Genomic DNA, 19,320 nt, shown 5'->3' on the forward strand with positions numbered 1-19,320 from the left:
GCAGACGATTGCTAGTTGGATGTGTAGTACAATTCAGCTTGCACATTCTGTGGCAGGCCTGCCACAGCCAAAATATGTAAATGCCCATTCCACAAGGAAGGTGGGCTCATCTTGGGCGGCTGCCCGAGGGGTCTCGGCTTTACAACTTTGCCGAGCTGCTACTTGGTCAGGGGCACACCCTGGCTGAGGAGGACCTGGAGTTCTCTCATTCGGTGCTGCAGAGTCATCCGCACTCTCCCGCCCGTTTGGGAGCTTTGGTATAATCCCCATGGTCCTGACGGAGTCCCCAGCATCCACTTAGGACGTCAGAGAAAATAAGAATTTACTTACCGATAATTCTATTTCTCGTAGTCCGTAGTGGATGCTGGGCGCCCATCCCAAGTGCGGATTGTCTGCAATACTTGTACATAGTTATTGTTACAAAAATCGGGTTATAATTGTTGTGAGCCATCTTTTCAGAGGCTCCGCTGTTATCATGCTGTTAACTGGGTTCAGATCACAGGTTGTACAGTGTGATTGGTGTGGCTGGTATGAGTCTTACCCGGGATTCAAAATCCTTCCTTATTGTGTACGCTCGTCCGGGCACAGTATCCTAACTGAGGCTTGGAGGAGGGTCATAGGGGGAGGAGCCAGTGCACACCACCTGATCCTAAAGCTTTTACTTTTGTGCCCTGTCTCCTGCGGAGCCGCTATTCCCCATGGTCCTGACGGAGTCCCCAGCATCCACTACGGACTACGAGAAATAGAATTATCGGTAAGTAAATTCTTATTTACAGGATGTACGTACGTTTTTCCAAGGAGTAGTACATATTCAACCTCCATTTGTTCCTCCTGCAGCTCCCTGGGATTTGAATTTAGTTCTTAAATTTCTCCAGGGTCCTTTGTTTGAACCACTTGAGAGAGCAGATCTTAAGTGGTTAACAGTTAAAGTTCTTTTTTTACTGGCAATGGCGTCAGCCAGAAGAGTGTCAGATTTAGGAGCATTATCATGTAAGTCTCCTTTCCTAAGTTTTTTTCCAGACAGAGCAGTTCTCAGAACGAGATCTAGCTATCTTCCAAAGGTGGTATCAAAGTTTCACCTGAATGAAGAAATTGTAGTCCCAGCTTTTCAGATATCGGGACTATCTGCGGGAGAAGCGTCGCTGAACGTGGTCCGGGCTTTAAGAATCTACATAGATCGTACTAGCGCCATCAGGAAAACAGATTCTCTCTTCATACTCTACGGATTCCATAGGAGAGGTTGGCCTGCTAGTAAACAGACACTGGCGAGATGGCTCCGAATGGTAATATCAGAAGCTTATTCTCATGCAGATCTCCCTATTCCGGCTAATGTCTCTGCACACTCTACACATAAGGTAGGTCCTTCTTGGGCAGCACAGCAGGGTGCTTCAGCAGAACAGATATGTAGGGCAGCCACATGGTCTTCCATAAACACATTCATCAGACGTTATGCCTTGGATACTTTTGCCTCTCATGACGCAGACTTCGGGCGAAAGGTCCTCCTGTGCAATCAGGAGCGTCCCCACCACTAAAATGGCTTTGGGAATCCCTATGTTATCCTGTGGATAATCCTGTGGACCCAGCCAGAGAAATATACGTTATGGTAAGAACTTACCGTTGATAACGTGATTTCTCTTATGTCCACAGGTATCCACAGGGATCCCACCCTGACGCATCTGATTTGAGGATCTAGACAATCACTAAACCTCTTCCTTCTTGTATGGAAGGGTGTGCATGTGTGTTCTTATCGCCTGTACAGGTCTCTACCTAATGTTCCTGCCTAAAATCGCTGTGGAAAGAACTGATCTGACTGAGTCAGTGGGCGGGACTATATAGTGGAGGCCCCAATGCATCCTGGGAGGCCAGAAAGCTTGTGACCGTGTTGGTGCCATTTTCGCTGTCGCTCGACAATATCCCAATGTTATCCTGTGGATACCTGTGGACATAAGAGAAATCACGTTATCAACGGTAAGTTCTTACCATAAAGTATATATTTTTTTTATTTTATTTTTTCTCATACGTCCTAGAGGATGCTGGGGATGTTTCAAGAACCATGGGGTATAGACGGGATCCGCAGGAGACATGGGTACTTTAAGACTGTAAAAGGGGTGTGAACTGGCTCCTCCCTCTATGACCCTCCTCCAGACTCCAGTAAGACTGGATGCACACTGAGGAGCTCTCCAGAGTTTCTCAGAAAAAGACTGTTAGGTTTATTTTTTTCAGGAAGACCTGCTGGCAACAGGCTCCCTGCATCGTGGGACTGAGGGGAGAGAAGCAGACCTATACGCCTAGATGCTCGTTCCCGGAGCCGCGCCGTCACCCCCCTTGAAGAGCCAGAGATCAGAAGACGGGTGAGTAGAAGAAGATCAGAAGACATCAGTGACTGCTTTGAGGTACCGCACAGCGCGCCATGCTCCCACACACACACACACAGCGGCACTACAGGGCGCAGGGGGGGGGGCGCCCTGGGCAGCATGAAACCTCAATAAATAGACTGGCAAAAGAGGCTTATAGTGCCTGGGCACTAAAACCGGACCCCCGCCAGTGTAAAGATTTGAAAAATAGTGGGGCTGAAGCGTGGCTTAGCCCTCACAGCTCTAATCAGCGCCATTTTCTCTTCACAGAGCTGCAGAGACGCTGGTCCTGACCTCCTACCCTGCTGTACAAGTAACAGGGTGCAAAACGGGGGGGGGGGGGGGGGGGCGCAGTATTTTGGTGCTGTTTTATTAGTATAAAAGCGCTAACAGGTCTGAGGCATTACTTTAATCGTTTCAGTACCGGGATAGGCGCTGGGTTGTGAGCTGGCAAAACTTCCTCTGTGTTTCTCCAACAGGGTTTGCTGTGGGTCTGTCCCCTATATCCCCAGTGTGGTGGTGGGTGTCGGTACACGTGTGTCGACATGTCTGAGGCTGAGTGCTCTTCCCAGGAGGAGGCTGGAGTGGGGACAGAAAAGACTGTGGGAGTGACCGTGTTGGCACCGCCGACGGCTGATTGGGTAAATATGTTGAGTGTTTTGAATGCAAATGTGGCTCTGTTGAATAAGAGATTAAATAAATCTGAGTCTCAGAACCAGACATGGAGAAAATCCATGGAGGATGCATTGTCGCAGGTTCAGAACCCCTTGGGGTCACAGAAGCATTCATTTACCCAGATAGCGGATACAGATACCGACACGGACTCTGATTCCAGTGTTGACTATAGTGATGCCAGATTGAATCCTAAACTGGCTAAGAACATCCAGTACATGATTGTGGCGATAAAATACGTATTATATATCACGGAAGACCCTGCTGTTCCTGATACTAGGGTCTGCATGTTTAAGGGAAAGAAACCTGAGGTGACGTTTCCTCCCTCTCATGAACTGAACGCTCTTTTTGAAAAAGCTTGGGAAAATCCTGACAAGAAGTTAAAGGTTCCCAAGAGAATTCCGGTGGCATATCCGTTCCCCTCTGGGGACAGGGAAAAGTGGGAGTCAACCCCCACGGTGGACAAAGCTCTATCGCGTCTGTCCAAAAAGGTGGCGCTTCCGTCTCCTGACACGGCAGCCCTAAAGGATCCTGCGGATCGTAAGCAGGAAAATACACTAAAATCCATTTATGTTACTATAGGTACGCTGCTCAGGCCTGCCGTTGCATCGGCATGGGTGAGTAGCGCTATTGAAAAGTGGGCAGATAACTTGTCATCTGATATAGATTCCCTGGACAGGGTTAGCATGCTTTTGACACTGGGTCATGTCATAGGGACGCTGCAGCCTATCTAAAGGAAGCTGCAAGGGATATTGGCCTTTTGGGATCAAGGGCCAATGCCATGGCAGTCTCAGCTAGAAGAGCATTGTGGATTCATCAATAGAATGCTGATGCTGACTCTAAGAAGACTATGGAGTCTCTGCCGTTTAACGGTAGTGTCTTGTTTGGTGACGGCCTCACTGAACTGGTATCTACGGCTACCGCGGGTAAGTCATCGTTCCTACCTTATGTTCCTGCACAACAAAAGAAAATGCCCCACTATCAGATGCAGTCCTTTCGGCCCAATAAATACAAAAAAGGACGAGGATCTTCCTTCCTTGCTATGAGAGGAAGAGGAAGGGGAAAAAGGTCACAGGCTGTGGCAAGTTCCCAAGAGCAGAAGTCCTCCCCGGCTTCTACCAAATCCACCGCATGACGCTGGGGCTCCTCTGCGGGAGTCCGCACCGGTGGGGGCACATCTCCAACTCTTCAGTCAGGTCTGGGTTCGCTCGTCCCTGAATCCTTGGGTATTAGAAATAGTAGCCCAAGGGTACAAATTGGAGTTTCAAGACGTGCCCCCTCACCGATTTTTCAAATCGGCCTTGCCAGCTTCTCTTCCAGAAAGGGAGGTAGTATGCGCTGCAATACTAAAGCTGTGTCAAAATCAAGTCATTGTTACGGTACCCCCGTCACAACAGGGGGAAGGCTTTTATTCGAGCATGTTCGTGGTCCCGAAGCCGGATGGCTCAGTCAGACCGATTCTGAACCTAAAATCCCTCAATTTCTATCTAAAAAAATTCAAATTCAAGATGGAATCTCTCAGAGCAGTGATCTCCAGTCTGGAAGAGGGGGATTTTATGGTGTCGGTCGTCATAAAGGATGCCTACTTACACGTCCCCATATATTCTCCACATCAGGCTTATCTGAGGTTTGCTGTTCAGGATTGTCATTACCAATTTCAGACGTTGCTGTTTGGTCTGTCCACGGCTCCGAGGATTTTCACCAAGGTTATGGCGGAAATGATGTTTCTCCTGCGCAAGCAGGGAATCACAATTATCCCGTACTTGGACGATTTCCTGATAAAGGCGAGATCCAAGGAGCAATTACTGAAAAACGTTACTCTCTCCCTGACAATTCTGCAACAACATGGTTGGCTCCTAAACTTGCCAAAATCACAGTTGGTTCCGACAACATGGCTGTCGTTCTTGGGTATGATTCTGGATACAGAATTACAGAGATTTTTTTTCCAGTGGAAAAGACTGTGGAAATACAGAACATGGTAAAACAGATTCTGAAACAGAGTGTCGATTCTTCAATGCACTCGGTTGCTGGGGAAGATGGTGGCGGCCTACGAGGCCATTCAGTTTTGCAGGTTCCATGCCAGAGTGTTTCAGTGGGACCTGTTGGACAAGTGGTCCGGGTCTCACCTGTACATGCACCGGAAAATAATCCTATCTTCCAGGACCAGAATCTCTCTCTCCTGTGGTGGCTGCACAGTTCTCACCTCCTAGAGGGACGCAGGTTCGGGATTCAGGATTGGATCCTGGTGACCACAGATGCAAGTCTCCGAGACTGGGGAGCAGTCACACAGGGGAAAGATTTCCAGGGAAAATGGTCAAGCCAGAAACCTTGTCTGCACATAAACATTCTGGAATTAAGGGCCATTTACAAAGGCCTTCGGCAAGCGGAACATCTTCTTTGCGGTCTGCCCGTCTTGATTCAGTCAGACAACATAACAGCAGTGGCGTACATAAACCGCCAGGGCGGAACTAAGAGCAGAGCGGCGATGGCAGAGGCCACAAAAGTTCTTCGCTGGGCGGAGAAACATGCAAGCGCTCTGTCAGCAGTCTTCATTCCAGGAGTGGACAACTGGGAAGCAGACTTCCTCAGCAGTCACGATCTCCATCCAGGAGAGTGGGGACTTCATCAAGAGGTCTTTGCAGAAGTGACAAGTCGTTGGGGAATTCCTCAAATAGACATGATGGCGTCTCGCCTCAACAAGAAACTTTGAAAATATTGTTCCAGGTCGAGGGACCCTCAAGCAATAGCGGTGGACGCCCTGGTGACACCGTGGGTGTTTCAGTCGGTCTATGTGTTCCCTCCACTTCCACTCATTCCAAAGGTGATAAAGATCATAAGATGGACAAGGGTTCAGGAGATACTCATTGTCCCAGACTGGCCAAGGAGGGCCTGGTATCCCGATCTTCAAGAATTACTCATAGAAGATCCCTGGCCTCTTCCTCTACGAGAGGACCTGTTACAGCAAGGACCGTGCGTGTATCAAGACTTACCGCGGCTACGTTTGACGGCATGGCGGTTGAACGACAAATCTTAGCCCGAAAGGGTATTTCCAGTAAAGTCATTCCCACACTACTTCAGGCTAGAAAAGCAGTAATGGCGAAGCATTACCACCGGTGTGAATCTAAGAAGGCTCCTACGGAAGAATTTGAGCTGGGGCGTTTGCTCCATTTTTTGCAAGCAGGTGAGGATGCGGGCCTAATGTTAGGCTCCATTAAAGTACAAATTTCGGCCATATCCATTTTCTTTCAGAAAGAATTGGCCTCCCCTCCAGAAGTTCAGACCTTTGTGAAAGGCATGCTGCACATCCAACCTCCCTTTGTGCCCCCAGTGGCACCATGGGATCTTAATGTGGTGTTGCAGTTCCTGCAATCTCATTGGTTTGAACCTTTGCGTAAGGTTGAGTTGAATTCCTTACTTGGAAAGTAGTCATGTTGTTGGCCTTGGCATCCGCAAGGCGGGTATCTGAATTGGCGGCTTTGTCTCACAAAAGCCCCTATTTAATCTTCCATGCTGATAGAGCGGAGTTGAGAACTCGTCAGCAATTTCTGCCAAAAGTGGTTTCATCGTTCCACGTAAATCAGCCTATTGTGGTGCCAGTGGCTACTGACGCCTTGGCGGAATCGAAGTCTCTCGATGTAGTCAGAGCTTTGAAAATCTATGTCGCCGGAACAGCTCAAATTAGGAAAACAGAGGCTCTGTTTGTCCTGTGGGCTCCTAACAAGATTGGGGCTCCTGTTTCCAAGCAGACTATTGCACGCTGGATCTGTAATACGATTCAGCAAGCTCATTCGACGGCGGGATTGCCGTTACCGAAATCAGTGAACGCCCATTCTACCAGAAAGGTGGGCTCATCCTGGGCGGCTGCCCGAGGGGTCTCTGCATTCCAGCTTTGCCGAGCTGCTACTTGGTCGGGATCAAAAACCTTTGCGAAGTTTTACAAGTTTGATACCCTGGCTGAGGAGGACCTCTTGTTTGGTCAATCGGTGCTGCAGAGTCATCCGCACTCTCCCGCCCGTTCTAGAGCTTTGGTATAAACCCCATGGTACTTGAAACATCCCCAGCATCCTCTAGGACGTATGAGAAAATAGGATTTTAATACCTACCGGTAAATCCTTTTCTCTTAGTCCGTAGAGGATGATGGGCGCCCGTCCCAGTGCGGGCTGTATCTGCAGTTATTGGTTATGGTTACACACATGTTGTGTTGAGTTCAGTCAGTCTGTGGCTGATGTTAGTCATGCCGTTGCATGCGTTGTTGTTGAATGCCATGTTGTACGGCGTGTTTGAGGTGTGAGCTGGTATGTATCTCACCTTAGTTTTAAAAATTAAATAAATCCTTTTCTTCGAAATGTCCGTCTCCCTGGGCACAGTTCCTATAACTGGAGTCTGGAGGAGGGGCATAGAGGGAGGAGCCAGTTCACACCCCTTTTAAAGTCTTAAAGTGCCCATGTCTCCTGCAGATCCTGTCTATACCCCATTGTTCTTGAAGCATCCCCATCATCGTCTACGGACTAAGAGAAAAGGATTTACCGGTAGGTATTAAAATCCTATTTTCTTCACAACATAACGTGCTTGTGTGTCCCCAAGGCTGCTGCAAATTAGGGTAAAATGCACATACATTTTTCCCAAAGATCTTGTTGGTGTTTGCGTGGAAGGAATAAATGTTCTAGTATTTATTATATTGTTGTACTTCAGTTTGTTTCGTAGAAAGGATGGTTAGCGAAAACGCAAGCACCCCTTTATATACAGTAGTATAATGTAAAAAATGGGCACTCACTAATCTTGCTCTCATTATTTTTATTTATTTTTATTTTTGCAGGGCAATGTTTATGAGTGGACTGAGTGAAAGTAAACAGACCCACGTACATTTGCGGAATGTGGATGCTTCGTCTTTGCAGATTATTATAACCTATGCATACACGGGTAATTTGGCAATAAATGAAAGCACTGTAGAGCAGCTGTATGAAACTGCTTGCTTTTTACAGGTAAGTGACCTTGACATTTTTGTTTTTATTTATTGTATTTTTTTTTCCCACTCTTCTTTCTAGGCAAAAATTTACATGGCACATTTCAAATTGTGTCTTTTATTCTTGTTTTGTTTAAGTAAGGGCACTGAAGTCGTATTTCTACTTCTTGTTTATGCCTCTCAAACAGAAATGTGTATTTGATGGTATTATTAATCACTGCTTTTTGTTTTTCCTTTTCTCTTTTTTTAGAATTCTTTATTTCTCTAACGTCCTAAGTGGATGCTGGGGACTCCGTCAGGACCATGGGGAATAGCGGCTCCGCAGGAGACAGGGCACAAAAAGTAAGCTTTTAGGATCACATGGTGTGTACTGGCTCCTCCCCCTATGACCCTCCTCCAAGCCTCAGTTAGGTTTTTGTGCCCGTCCGAGCAGGGTGCAATCTAGGTGGCTCTCTTAAAGAGTTGCTTAGAAAAAGTTTTTAGGTTCTTTATTTTCAGTGAGTCCTGCTGGCAACAGGCTCACTGCTACGAGGGACTTAGGGGAGAGAAGTGAACTCACCTGCGTGCAGGATGGATTGGCTTCTTAGGCTACTGGACACCATTAGCTCCAGAGGGAGTCGGAACACAGGTCTCGCCCTGGGGTTCGTCCCGGAGCCGTGCCGCCGACCCCCCTTGCAGATGCTGAAGATTGAAGAGGTCCGGAACCAGGCGGCAGAAGACTTTCAGTCTTCATCAGGTAGCGCACAGCACTGCAGCTGTGCGCCATTGTTGTCAGCACACTTCACACAGCGGTCACGGAGGGTGCAGGGCGCGGGGGGGGGGGGCGCCCTGGGCAGCAATGTATAATACCTGTATGGCGAAAAATACATCACATATAGCCCTTGAGGCTATATGGATGTATTTAACCCCTGCCAGATATCACAAACTCCGGAGAAGAAGCCCGCCGAAAAGGGGGCGGGGCCTATTCTCCTCAGCACACAGCGCCATTTTCCCTCACAGAAATGCTGGTGGGAAGGCTCCCATGCTCTCCCCTGCACTGCACTACAGAAACAGGGTTAAAACAGAGAGGGGGGGCACTGATTTGGCGATATGAATATATATTAAATGCTATAAGGGAGGAACACTTATATAAAGGTTGTCCCTGTATAATTATAGCGTTTTGGTGTGTGCTGGCAAACTCTCCCTCTGTCTCCCCAAGGGGCTAGTGGGTCCTGTCCTCTATCAGAGCATTCCCTATGTGTGTGCTGTATGTCGGTACGTGTGTGTCGACATGTATGAGGAAAATGTTGGTGAGGAGGCGGAGCAAATTGCCTGTAATGGTGATGTCACTCTCTAGGGAGTCGACACCGGAATGGATGGCTTATTTATAGAATTACGTGATAATGTCAACACGCTGCAAGCCGGTTGACGACATGAGACGGCCGGCGAACAAATTAGTACCTGTCCAGGCGTCTCAAACACCGTCAGGGGCTGTAAAACGCCCATTTACCTCAGTCGGTCGACACAGACCCAGACACGGACACTGATTTCAGTGTCGACGGTGAAGAAACAAACGTATTTTCCTTTAGGGCCACACGTTAAGGGCAATGAAGGAGGTGTTACATATTTCTGATACTACAAATACCACAAAAAAGGGTATTATGTGGGATGTGAAAAAACTACCTGTAGTTTTTCCTGAATCAGATAAATTAAATGAAGTGTGTGATGATGCGTGGGTTTCCCCCGATAGAAAATTATTGGCGGTATACCCTTTCCCGCCAGAAGTTAGGGCGCGTTGGGAAACACCCCTTAGGGTGGATTAGGCGCTCACACGCTTATCAGAACAAGTGGCGGTACCATCTACAGATAGGGCCGTACTTAAGGAGCCAGCTGATAGGAGGCTGGAAAATATCCTAAAAAGTATACACACACATGCTGGTGTTATACTGCGACCAGCGATCGCCTCAGCCTGGATGTGCAGAGCTGAGGTGGCTTGGTCGGATTCCCTGACTAAAAATATTGATACCCTTGACAGGGACAGTATTTTATTGACTATAGAGCATTTAAAGGATGCATTTCTATATATGCGAGATGCGCAGAGGGATATTTGCACTCTGGCATCAAGAGTAAATGCGATGTCCATATCTGCAAGAAGATGTTTATGGACACGACAGTGGTCGGGTGATGCAGATTCCAAACGGCACAAAGATGTATTGCCGTATAAAGGGGAGGAGTTATTTGGGGTCGGTCCATGGGACCTGGTGGCCACGGCAACTGCTGGAAAATCCACCGTTTTTTACCCTAAGTCACATCTCTGCAGAAAAAGACACCATCTTTTCAGCCTCAGTCCTTTCGTCCCTATAAGAGTCATATCTGTCCAGGGATAGAGGAAAGGGAAGAAGACTGCAGCAGGCAGCCCATTCCCAGGAACAGAAGCCCTCCAATGCTTCTACCAAGTTCTCAGCATGACGCTGGGACCGTACAGGACCCCTGGATCCTACAAGTAGTATCCAAGGGGTACAGATTGGAATGTCGAGACGTTTCCCCCTCGCAGGTTCCTGTAGTCTGCTGTACCAATGTCTCCCTCCGACAGGGAGGCAGTATTGAAAACAATTCACAAGCTGTATTCCCAGCAGGTGATAATAAAATTACCCCTCCTACAACAAAGAAAGGGGTATTATTCCACATTATATGGTGGTACTGAAGCCAGAAGGCTAGGTGAGACCTATTCTAAATCTGAAATATTTGAACACTTAAAAAAGTTCAAATCCAGATGGAGTCACTCAGAGCAGTGATAGCGAACCGGGAAGAAGGGGACTATATGGTGTCCCGGGACATCAGGGATGCTTACCTCCATGTCCCAAAATTTGCTTTTCTCACCGAGGGTACCTCAGGTTCGTGGTACAGAACTGTCACTATCAGTTTCAGACGATGCCGTTGGATTGTCCACGGCACCCCGGGTCTTTACCAAGGTAATGACCGAAATGAGGATTCGTCTTCAAAGAAAATGGACGACCTCCTGATAATAACAAGGTCCAGAGAACAGTTGGAGGTTGGAGTAGCACTATCTCAAGTAGTTCTACGACAACACGGGTGGATTCTAAATATTCCAAAACCGCAGTTGTTCCAACGACACGTCTGCTGGTCCTAGGGATGATTCTGGACACAGTCCAGAAAAAGGTGTTTCTCCCAGAGGAGAAAGCCAGGGAGTTATCCGAGCTAATCGGGATCCTCCTAAAACCAGGAAAAGTGTCAGTGCATCATTGCACAAGAGTCCTGGTAAAAATGGTGGCTTATTACGAAGCGATTCCATTCGGCAGATTTCACGCAAGAACTCTTCAGTGGGATCTGCTGGACAAATGGTCCGGATCGCATCTTCAGATGCATCAGGGGATAACCCTATATCCAAGGACAAGGGTGTCTCTCCTGTGGTGATTACAGAGTGCTCATCTTCTAGAGGGCCGCAGATTCGGCATTCAGGATTGGATGCTGGTGACCACGGAGGCTAGCCTGAGAGGCTGGGGAGCAGTCACACAGGGAAAAAATTTCCAGGGAGTGTGATCAAGTCTGGAGAATTCTCTCCACATAAATATACTGGAGCTAAGAGCAAATTTATAATGCTCTAAACTTAGCAAGACCTCTGCTTCAAGGTCAGCCGGTATTGATCCAGTGGGATAACATCACGGCAGTCGCCCACGTAAACAGAAAGGGCGGCACAAGAAGCAGGAGGGCAGTGGCAAAACTGCAAGGATTTTTCGCTAGGCGGAAAATCATGTGATAGCACTGTCAGCAGTGTTCATTCCGGGAGTGGACGACTGGGAAGCAGACTTCCTCAGCAGGCACGACCTCCACCCGGGAGAGTGGAAACTTCATCGGGAAGTTTTCCGCATGATTGTGAACCGTTGGGAAAGACCAAAGGTGGACATGATGGCGTCCCGCCCGAACAAAAAACGGGACAGGTATTGCGCCAGGTCACGAGACCTTCAGGCGATAGCTGTGGATGTCCTGGTAACACCGTGGGTGTAACAGTCGGTGTATGTGTTCCCTCCTCTGCTTCTCATAACCAAGGTATTGAGAATTATAAGACGTAGAGGAGTAAGAACTATACTCGTGGCTCCGGATTGGCCAAGAGGGACTTGGTACCCGGAATTTCAAGAGATGCTCACAGAGGACTAATGGCCTCGGGAACTAAGAAGGGACTTGCTTCAGCAAGTACCATGTCTGTTCCAAGACTTACCGCGGCTGCGTTTGACGGCATGGCGGTTGAACGCCGGATCCTAAGGGAAAAGGCATTCCGGAAGAGGTCATACCTACCCTGGTCAAAGCCAGGAAGGAGGTGACCGCACAACGTTATCACCACATGTGGTGAAAATATGTTGCGTGGGTGAGGCCAGGAAGGCCCCACGAAGAAATTTCAACTAGGTCGATTTCTGCACTTCCTGCAAACAGGAGTGTCTATGAGCCTCAAATTGGGGTCCATTAAGGTTCAAAGTTCGGCCCTGTAGATTTTCTTCCAGAAAGAATTGGCTTCAGTTCCTGAAGTCCAGACATTTGTCAAGGGAGTATTGCATATACAGCCCCTTTTGTGCCTCCAGTGGCACCGTGGAATCTCAACGTAGTGTTGGGATTCCTCAAATCATATTGGTTTGAACCGCTCAAATCTGTGGATTTGAAATATCTCACTTGGAAAGTGACCATGCTGTTGGCCCTGGCCTCGGCCAGGCGATTGTCAGAATTGGCGGCTTTGTCTTACAAAAGCCCATATTTGATTTTCCATTCGGACAGGGCAGAACTGCGGACTCGTCCCCAGTTTCTTCCTAAGGTGGTGTCAGCGTTTCACCTGAAACAACCTATTGTGGGCCTGCGGCTACTAGGGACTTGGAGGACTCCAAGTTGCTAGACGTTGTCAGGGCTCTGAAAATAAATATATATATATATATATATATATATATATATATATATATATATAATTCCAGGACGGCTGGAGTCAGAAAGTCTGACTCACTGCTTATATTGTATGCACCCAACAAGATGGGTGCTCCTGCTTCTAAGCAGACGATTGCTCGTTGGATTTGTAGCACAATTCAACTTGCACATTCTGTGGCAGGCTTGCCACAACCTAAATCTGTCAAGGCCCATTCCACAAGGAAAGGGGGCTCATCCTGGGCGGCTGCCCGGGGAGTCTCGGCATTACAACTCTGCCGAGCTGCTACTTGGTCAGGGGCAAACACGTTTGCAAAATTCTACAAATTTGATACCCTGGCTGAGGAGGACCTTGAGTTCTCTCATTCGGTGCTGCAGAGTCATCCGCACTCTCCCGCCCGTTTGGGAGCTTTGGTATAATCCCCATGGTCCTGACGGAGTCCCCAGCATCCACTTAGGACGTTAGAGAAAATAAGAATTTACTTACCGATAATTCTATTTCTCGTAGTCCGTAGTGGATGCTGGGCGCCCATCCCAAGTGCGGATTGTCTGCAATACTTGTACATAGTTATTGTTACAAAAAAATCGGGTTGTTATTTGTTGTGAGCCGTCTGTTCAGAGGCTCCTACGTTTGTCATACTGTTAACTGGGTTCAGATCACAAGTTATACGGTGTGATTGGTGTGGCTGGTATGAGTCTTACCCGGGGTTCAATATCTTTCCTTATTGTGTACGCTCGTCCGGGCACAGTACCTAACTGAGGCTTGGAGGAGGGTCATAGGGGGAGGAGCCAGTACACACCATGTGATCCTAAAAGCTTACTTTTTGTGCCCTGTCTCCTGCGGAGCCGCTATTCCCCATGGTCCTGACGGAGTCCCCAGCATCCACTACGGACTACGAGAAATAGAATTATCGGTAAGTAAATTCTTATTTTTATGAAAGTTAGTTCTGTGGATGTGCAGCTTTTATACCTTTTTATAAAAATGTTCAACATTTTGTGAGCTAGTTAACATGGTGCAATCTTGTATTACAGGTGGACGATGTGTTGCAGCTCTGTAGAGAATATTTAATTAAAAAAATCAATGCCAAAAACTGTGTGCGGCTAATGAGTTTTGCTGATCTATTCAGCTGTGAAGAGCTGAAGCAGAGCGCCAAGAGGATGGTGGAGCACAAGTTTACCAGTGTCTACCGCCAGGAAGCTTTCATGCAACTGTCAAGTGAGCTTTTGATAGACCTTGTGAGCAGTGACAATCTGAATGTAGAAAAAGAAGAGACTGTTAGAGAGGCTGCAATGTCTTGGCTAGACTACAACACTGTGTCGCGATCCCAGTACTTGTCCACTGTGCTAAGCCACCTCCGTATTGATGCTCTCTCAGAAGTTATTCAGCGTGAATGGTTCCAAGGTTTGCCACCAAATGATAAGTCTGTAGTAGTGCAAGGACTTTACAAATCCATGCCCAGATTCTTTAAACCAAGGCTTGGCATGACAAAAGAGGAGATGATCATCATAGTAGAAGCAGCCCTAGAAAACCCTGGTTGTTACTCTACAATCTGTTACAGCCCTCAGGCAGAGAAAGTTTACAAGCTTTGTAACCCACCTTCCGAGCTACACAAAGTTGGGGCTCTGGTGTCTCCTGATAATGATATTTTTATTGCTGGTGGACAAGTCCCAGTTAAAACCACCAAAAGCAATCACAGCAAACCGGGCAAACTTCAGGCTTCATTCAGGACTGTGAATTGTTTTTACTGGTTTGATGCCCAGCTGAATACTTGGATTCCAAAGACCCCCATGTTGTGTGTTCGTGTTAAGCCTTCGTTGATTTGGTGTGATGGATACATCTATGCAATAGGAGGAGATAGCGTAGGTGGAGAACTTAATCGAAGGACAGTGGAAAGATACGACTGTGAGAGGGATGAGTGGACAATGGTGAGCCCTCTTCCAAGTGCATTTCAATGGAGTGTTGCTGTAGTTGTCCATGATTGCATTTATGTAATGTCTTATAATCTGACATACTGCTTCATTCCGAGGTCGGGTATTTGGGTAGAAATGGCAAAGAGGCAGACAAGTAGATGTTTTGCTTCTGCTGCTGCCTTTGATGGCAAAATATTCTACCTCGGAGGTCTGCAAACGGACAACAACTCTGGTTTAAGGCTCCCATCTAACACTTCGGATGGCTCTTCCGTAACAGTTGAAGTGTATGATGTCCATAAGAATGAATGGTACATGGCTGCCAATATTCCTGCCAAACGATTTGCTGATCCCTGTGTCCGAGCAGTGGTCATATCCCATTCTTTGTGTGTCTTTATCAGAGAGACTCATATGAATGAAAAAGCAAAATATGCCATTTATCAGTATGATTTGGACCTTGACCAGTGGTTTTTGCGGCAACAGATATCAGAACGTGTCCTCTGGGACCTGGGAAAAGATTTTCGGTGCACTGTAGGGAAGCTTTATCCGTCATGTCTAGAAGTATCACCATGGAAACCCCTAACTCATGTGTTCTCACAAGATGGTGCAGATGACTTTGAACTTGATGGACATATGGTTACATTACCCCCTGTATAGCTGGTTGCAAGGAAAAGACTGCATACATGCATGGATCTCCATTTCCTCAACTCAAGTTCTTTAGAACTATACTAATAAGGAAATGGATGTGGAAAAATAACATTGCATTGCTTAGTTTTCAAACCTTTTTATGCCCTACTTAACATATTTGTAACCTTTAATGCATTTATATAGGGAGATATGCTTCCATTATCTGAATATTTGACCAGCTAAATGAAAACTGTATATTATGCCAGCCTTAGCATTCATTTAAATTCTATCCCTGTGATGTTTTTCCCTCTCCCATCACTTGCTGCAAAAAAAGATAATGGCCCCATATCCATTCGTGTGAAGTAGTTTCTATCTGGGGAATCTTCCATTATCCAGTTAGCAATCCAATTTACATGCTGGATTATACATACAAATGTGCAGCGTGACCCGCTTTACCACCTATAATCTCCAGAGATAAAATGTTTTTGTTTAGTTGTGTTTTTTTTTTACTTCAAGATTGCCTCCTCAGTATTCTAACTACTGTAAAAATAGTTGTTGTTTTTTTTCCCCATTTATATAAATATATAGCTATATACTCCTAAGAGAGGCATTATCCTTGTTGTGTGATATCATCTCCAGAAGAACATATCTCAAGCTTTTTCTTGCAGTGCTACAGTACGTAACATACTTAAAGCGTGTGAAGTCAACTAATGACCCAGGGCAAGGTTGACTTGGAAGTAGTAGAGAAAATTTGCAGTCAACCTGCATGTTTTATTTTTTACGAAGTGATTTATCACCAAAGGCCCACTTAAACACGTAATCAATACTATATTATATATAAATATATATATTTTTGCTGAATTCAACCTTTCCTGCTGCTTGACATGTAGTAGTTCATTTGGTAACACAGGTCAATAAAATGACTGCAGGCTCAGTCAGGCTGTTCAAGGAGCATGTGTTTCTGTCATCAATAAACCTGTACATTTCTGTTGTAGAATACAGGTCTTCCAATATGGCCTTGTAACGTTCTTTGTGGCGTATCCGGGCATCCAACCTATTTGCCAGCCCCTCATAGTACGGGTCCCTGTGGAACTTTAACCCTTTTACAGCAATCTCGCAGTAAAGGGATTAAACACAATGGAACATTCACCTTCTGTTACAGCGGTGTTTGCTCACTCATTCAAAAACCTGCTGCTGATTTCTTTTCCTTCCCTTCCCACATTTGTACATTTAGTGTTCAGTTACCAGGTCTTATATCCTTTTTAACTTAACAAGCATTTACTGTAGTGTGATTGTGTATTGGTATACCCTAGATTTTTTTTCTTTTGTTCTGGGGAAGGGAAAAGAATTGTTAAGAAATAACTTACTTGGCACTCTAGTGCACGAGAGAGCAGATGCCTAGTGCTGCTCTGGCATTACTATCAATCCCAGGAACCACTAGCAGTAGAGGGGCACCATAGCCAACTTAACATGAGCACTGGTGCTTCATGACAAACCCTACTAGCATGTTCAGCTGCATCATGTTCTGGCACTGTATTTTGAATGAAATTAATTTATTAAAAAAAAAAATTAAAGTGAATATTGTGTTGTGATTTTGTTTACATGTACCCAAGGAAGAATTGTTATCATATATATTTTTTATTACACGTTTTTAGAATCTACCTACCTTGTTTTACAAGAACAACATTAAAGCTGCAATCCCACACAGGGTTATTTAATTTTTTTCTTTTAAATCATAAGTACTGGGTCTTTTTATATGCCGTCGGCTCATCTCCTTTTCAAAATGATTTTGAGGGGAACAGAAGTATGCATGTGAAACACTAGCTCTCAGATTCACAGTATGCCATGAGAAGGAGGAAGAAATTACATATGAGGTGATCATAAGCTTCTCTGCTAAATTCATCACGTGCCGTGTGACTGTGGTTGCCATGGATGTCACATAGCACTGTGGGAGATTTGCAGTCTGAAGAGATAAAGGTGAAAAAAAGCTTTCTCTTACATCCTAGTGCAGGGGTGGGGAACCTTTTTTCTACCAAGGGCCATTTGGATATTTATAAAATCCTTCGGGGGGGCCATACAAAAATGATCAACTTAAAAATTAGCCTGCCCCCAGTTGATATGCCCCAATTAGATATGACCCCTAGAAGCGCCGCTTACACACACACATTAAAAGAAAGAAAAAACAATACTCGCCAGCCACGCTCCTGCTTCCGAATCCTTGCCCTCTGCCTGGCTGCCCGCTCCTCAGAACTATGGGAGAGACGTCATGACCTCTCTCCCATAGCACCGCACAGGCACACACTGCCAAAGCCGGAGCTCAGGAGTGAGCTCCTGCCTCCGGCTGCTTTTGAGGGGAAGAAGCCGGGCGCCCGCTAGTAACCTCAGTGGGCGCCCGGCATCTACCTTGGTTAGGTGAGCCTGGGAGGGCCGGATCAAGTGGCTTTGCGGGCAGATCCCCTGTCCTAGTGGATACTGGGGATCTGTACTTTAGTACCATGTGGTATAGATCGGGTCCACTGGAGCTCGGCACTTTAAAACCTTTAGTGTGTGTATGTGTGTGCTGGCTCCTCCCCTCTATGCCCCTCCTACCATACTCAGTTTAGAAAAATTTGCTCAACGAGCCAGGTGAATTTCTCTGGAGCTCCAGAGAGCTTCCTTTATTTTTCAGATTGTACTGGTTGGCAACCAGTCTACCTGCTTTGTGGGACTTAGAGGGGGGACCGAACCAACCTCCTGTTCATTAATGGTTCGTAATCCCAGCTGACAGGACACTGAGCTCCTGAGGTGCCGTTCACACACAGTTAATGTATGTGCCCGCGCCAGCAGCTAGCAGCCACCCTCTAACGGATGCCAAAGATTGATAGTTGTGGTAAGTGTTAACTTTGGCGTCCCGGTTAGCGCGTCCCCGGTGCGGTTTTGGCGGCATGTCACGGGCCACGAGCTGTGGACTAGACTGGCTCAGGGCTCATGCCCCTTGTGTTGCACTTCTTTCAGGTTGTACACATAATGTCACACACTGTGCTGCTGTGTTTTGTGTGCTGTACTCCGTTCCTCAGTGTCACTCCAGGGGCTGTGTGGAGATGTTTCAGTGAACTGCAATGTATTACAGTTGTGTAAATATGTCTGTGGACATGGTTGTGTGCTGCTTGTAACTCTACCCATTCGTCAGCCGGGTCCCTCATGTGTGAACAGTGCTCCTAATCGCCACAGGGACACAGTTGACAGGCACCTGACTGGCTAGATCATTTTAAAAGCATGATTCAGAATGTAAATTCAGAATTAGCTGCCGCTAAAAAGGAGAGACAGGTGTTGAAACTGTCTATTGATTGTATGGCAAAAACAGCAGATACCAGAAAAGCTTCTCAGCCCCCTCTGTTTGTTTCACATAAACGCTCACTGCCACAGGTGCTACAGTATGATTCTGGTCAGCCTGATGTGGGGGGTGATGATATGGATGAGGACAGCTCTGTCCCCTGGGGTGGAGGCCCTCATTTATGCTGTAAGAGAGGTTCTTCACATACCGGATCAGGAGGCAGAACCAGATGAGGAGTTGTACTCCAAAGACCTCAGTCACATTTCCTGTGTCTAAAGAATTCAACTGCTTGGCCAGGAAGGCATGGTTAAATCTTGATAAGAAATTTAAAATTCCTCAGAGGTTTTTGGCTACTTTTTCCCCTCCCAGCTGAGGACAGGAAGGTATGGAAAAACCCCCCCGTCAGTCGATCCGTCTGTATCCAGACTGTCTAAGAAATTGGTACTGCCGGTGCCAGGGGCTATATCCCTAAAACAGCTGGCTGACCGTAAAATGGAGACCACACTCAAGGCAATATATACGGCAGCAGGCATAGCACAGCGCCGCACAATTGTTTGTCTGTGGATTTCTAGGGCAGTAGT

The 19,320-nt window shown here is 46.7% G+C and overlaps 1 protein-coding gene across 1 annotated transcript in view; it reads left to right on the top strand.

Moving 5' to 3' along the window:
* Positions 1–17,005, top strand: part of KBTBD2 (kelch repeat and BTB domain containing 2) — a 197,124-nt gene extending 180,119 nt beyond the window's left edge. Inside the window, exons 3-4 of the mRNA XM_063922556.1 lie at positions 7,843–8,008; positions 13,924–17,005. Coding sequence (XP_063778626.1) covers positions 7,843–8,008; positions 13,924–15,456 — 1,699 coding nt within the window. The 3' untranslated portion in view covers positions 15,457–17,005. The remainder of the gene's footprint in view (positions 1–7,842; positions 8,009–13,923) is intronic.
* The last annotated feature ends 2,315 nt before the right edge of the window (positions 17,006–19,320 follow it).

Source organism: Pseudophryne corroboree, chromosome 5 (genome assembly GCF_028390025.1).
Source record: "Pseudophryne corroboree isolate aPseCor3 chromosome 5, aPseCor3.hap2, whole genome shotgun sequence".
In the NCBI taxonomy this organism is placed as follows: Eukaryota; Metazoa; Chordata; class Amphibia; order Anura; family Myobatrachidae; genus Pseudophryne; species Pseudophryne corroboree.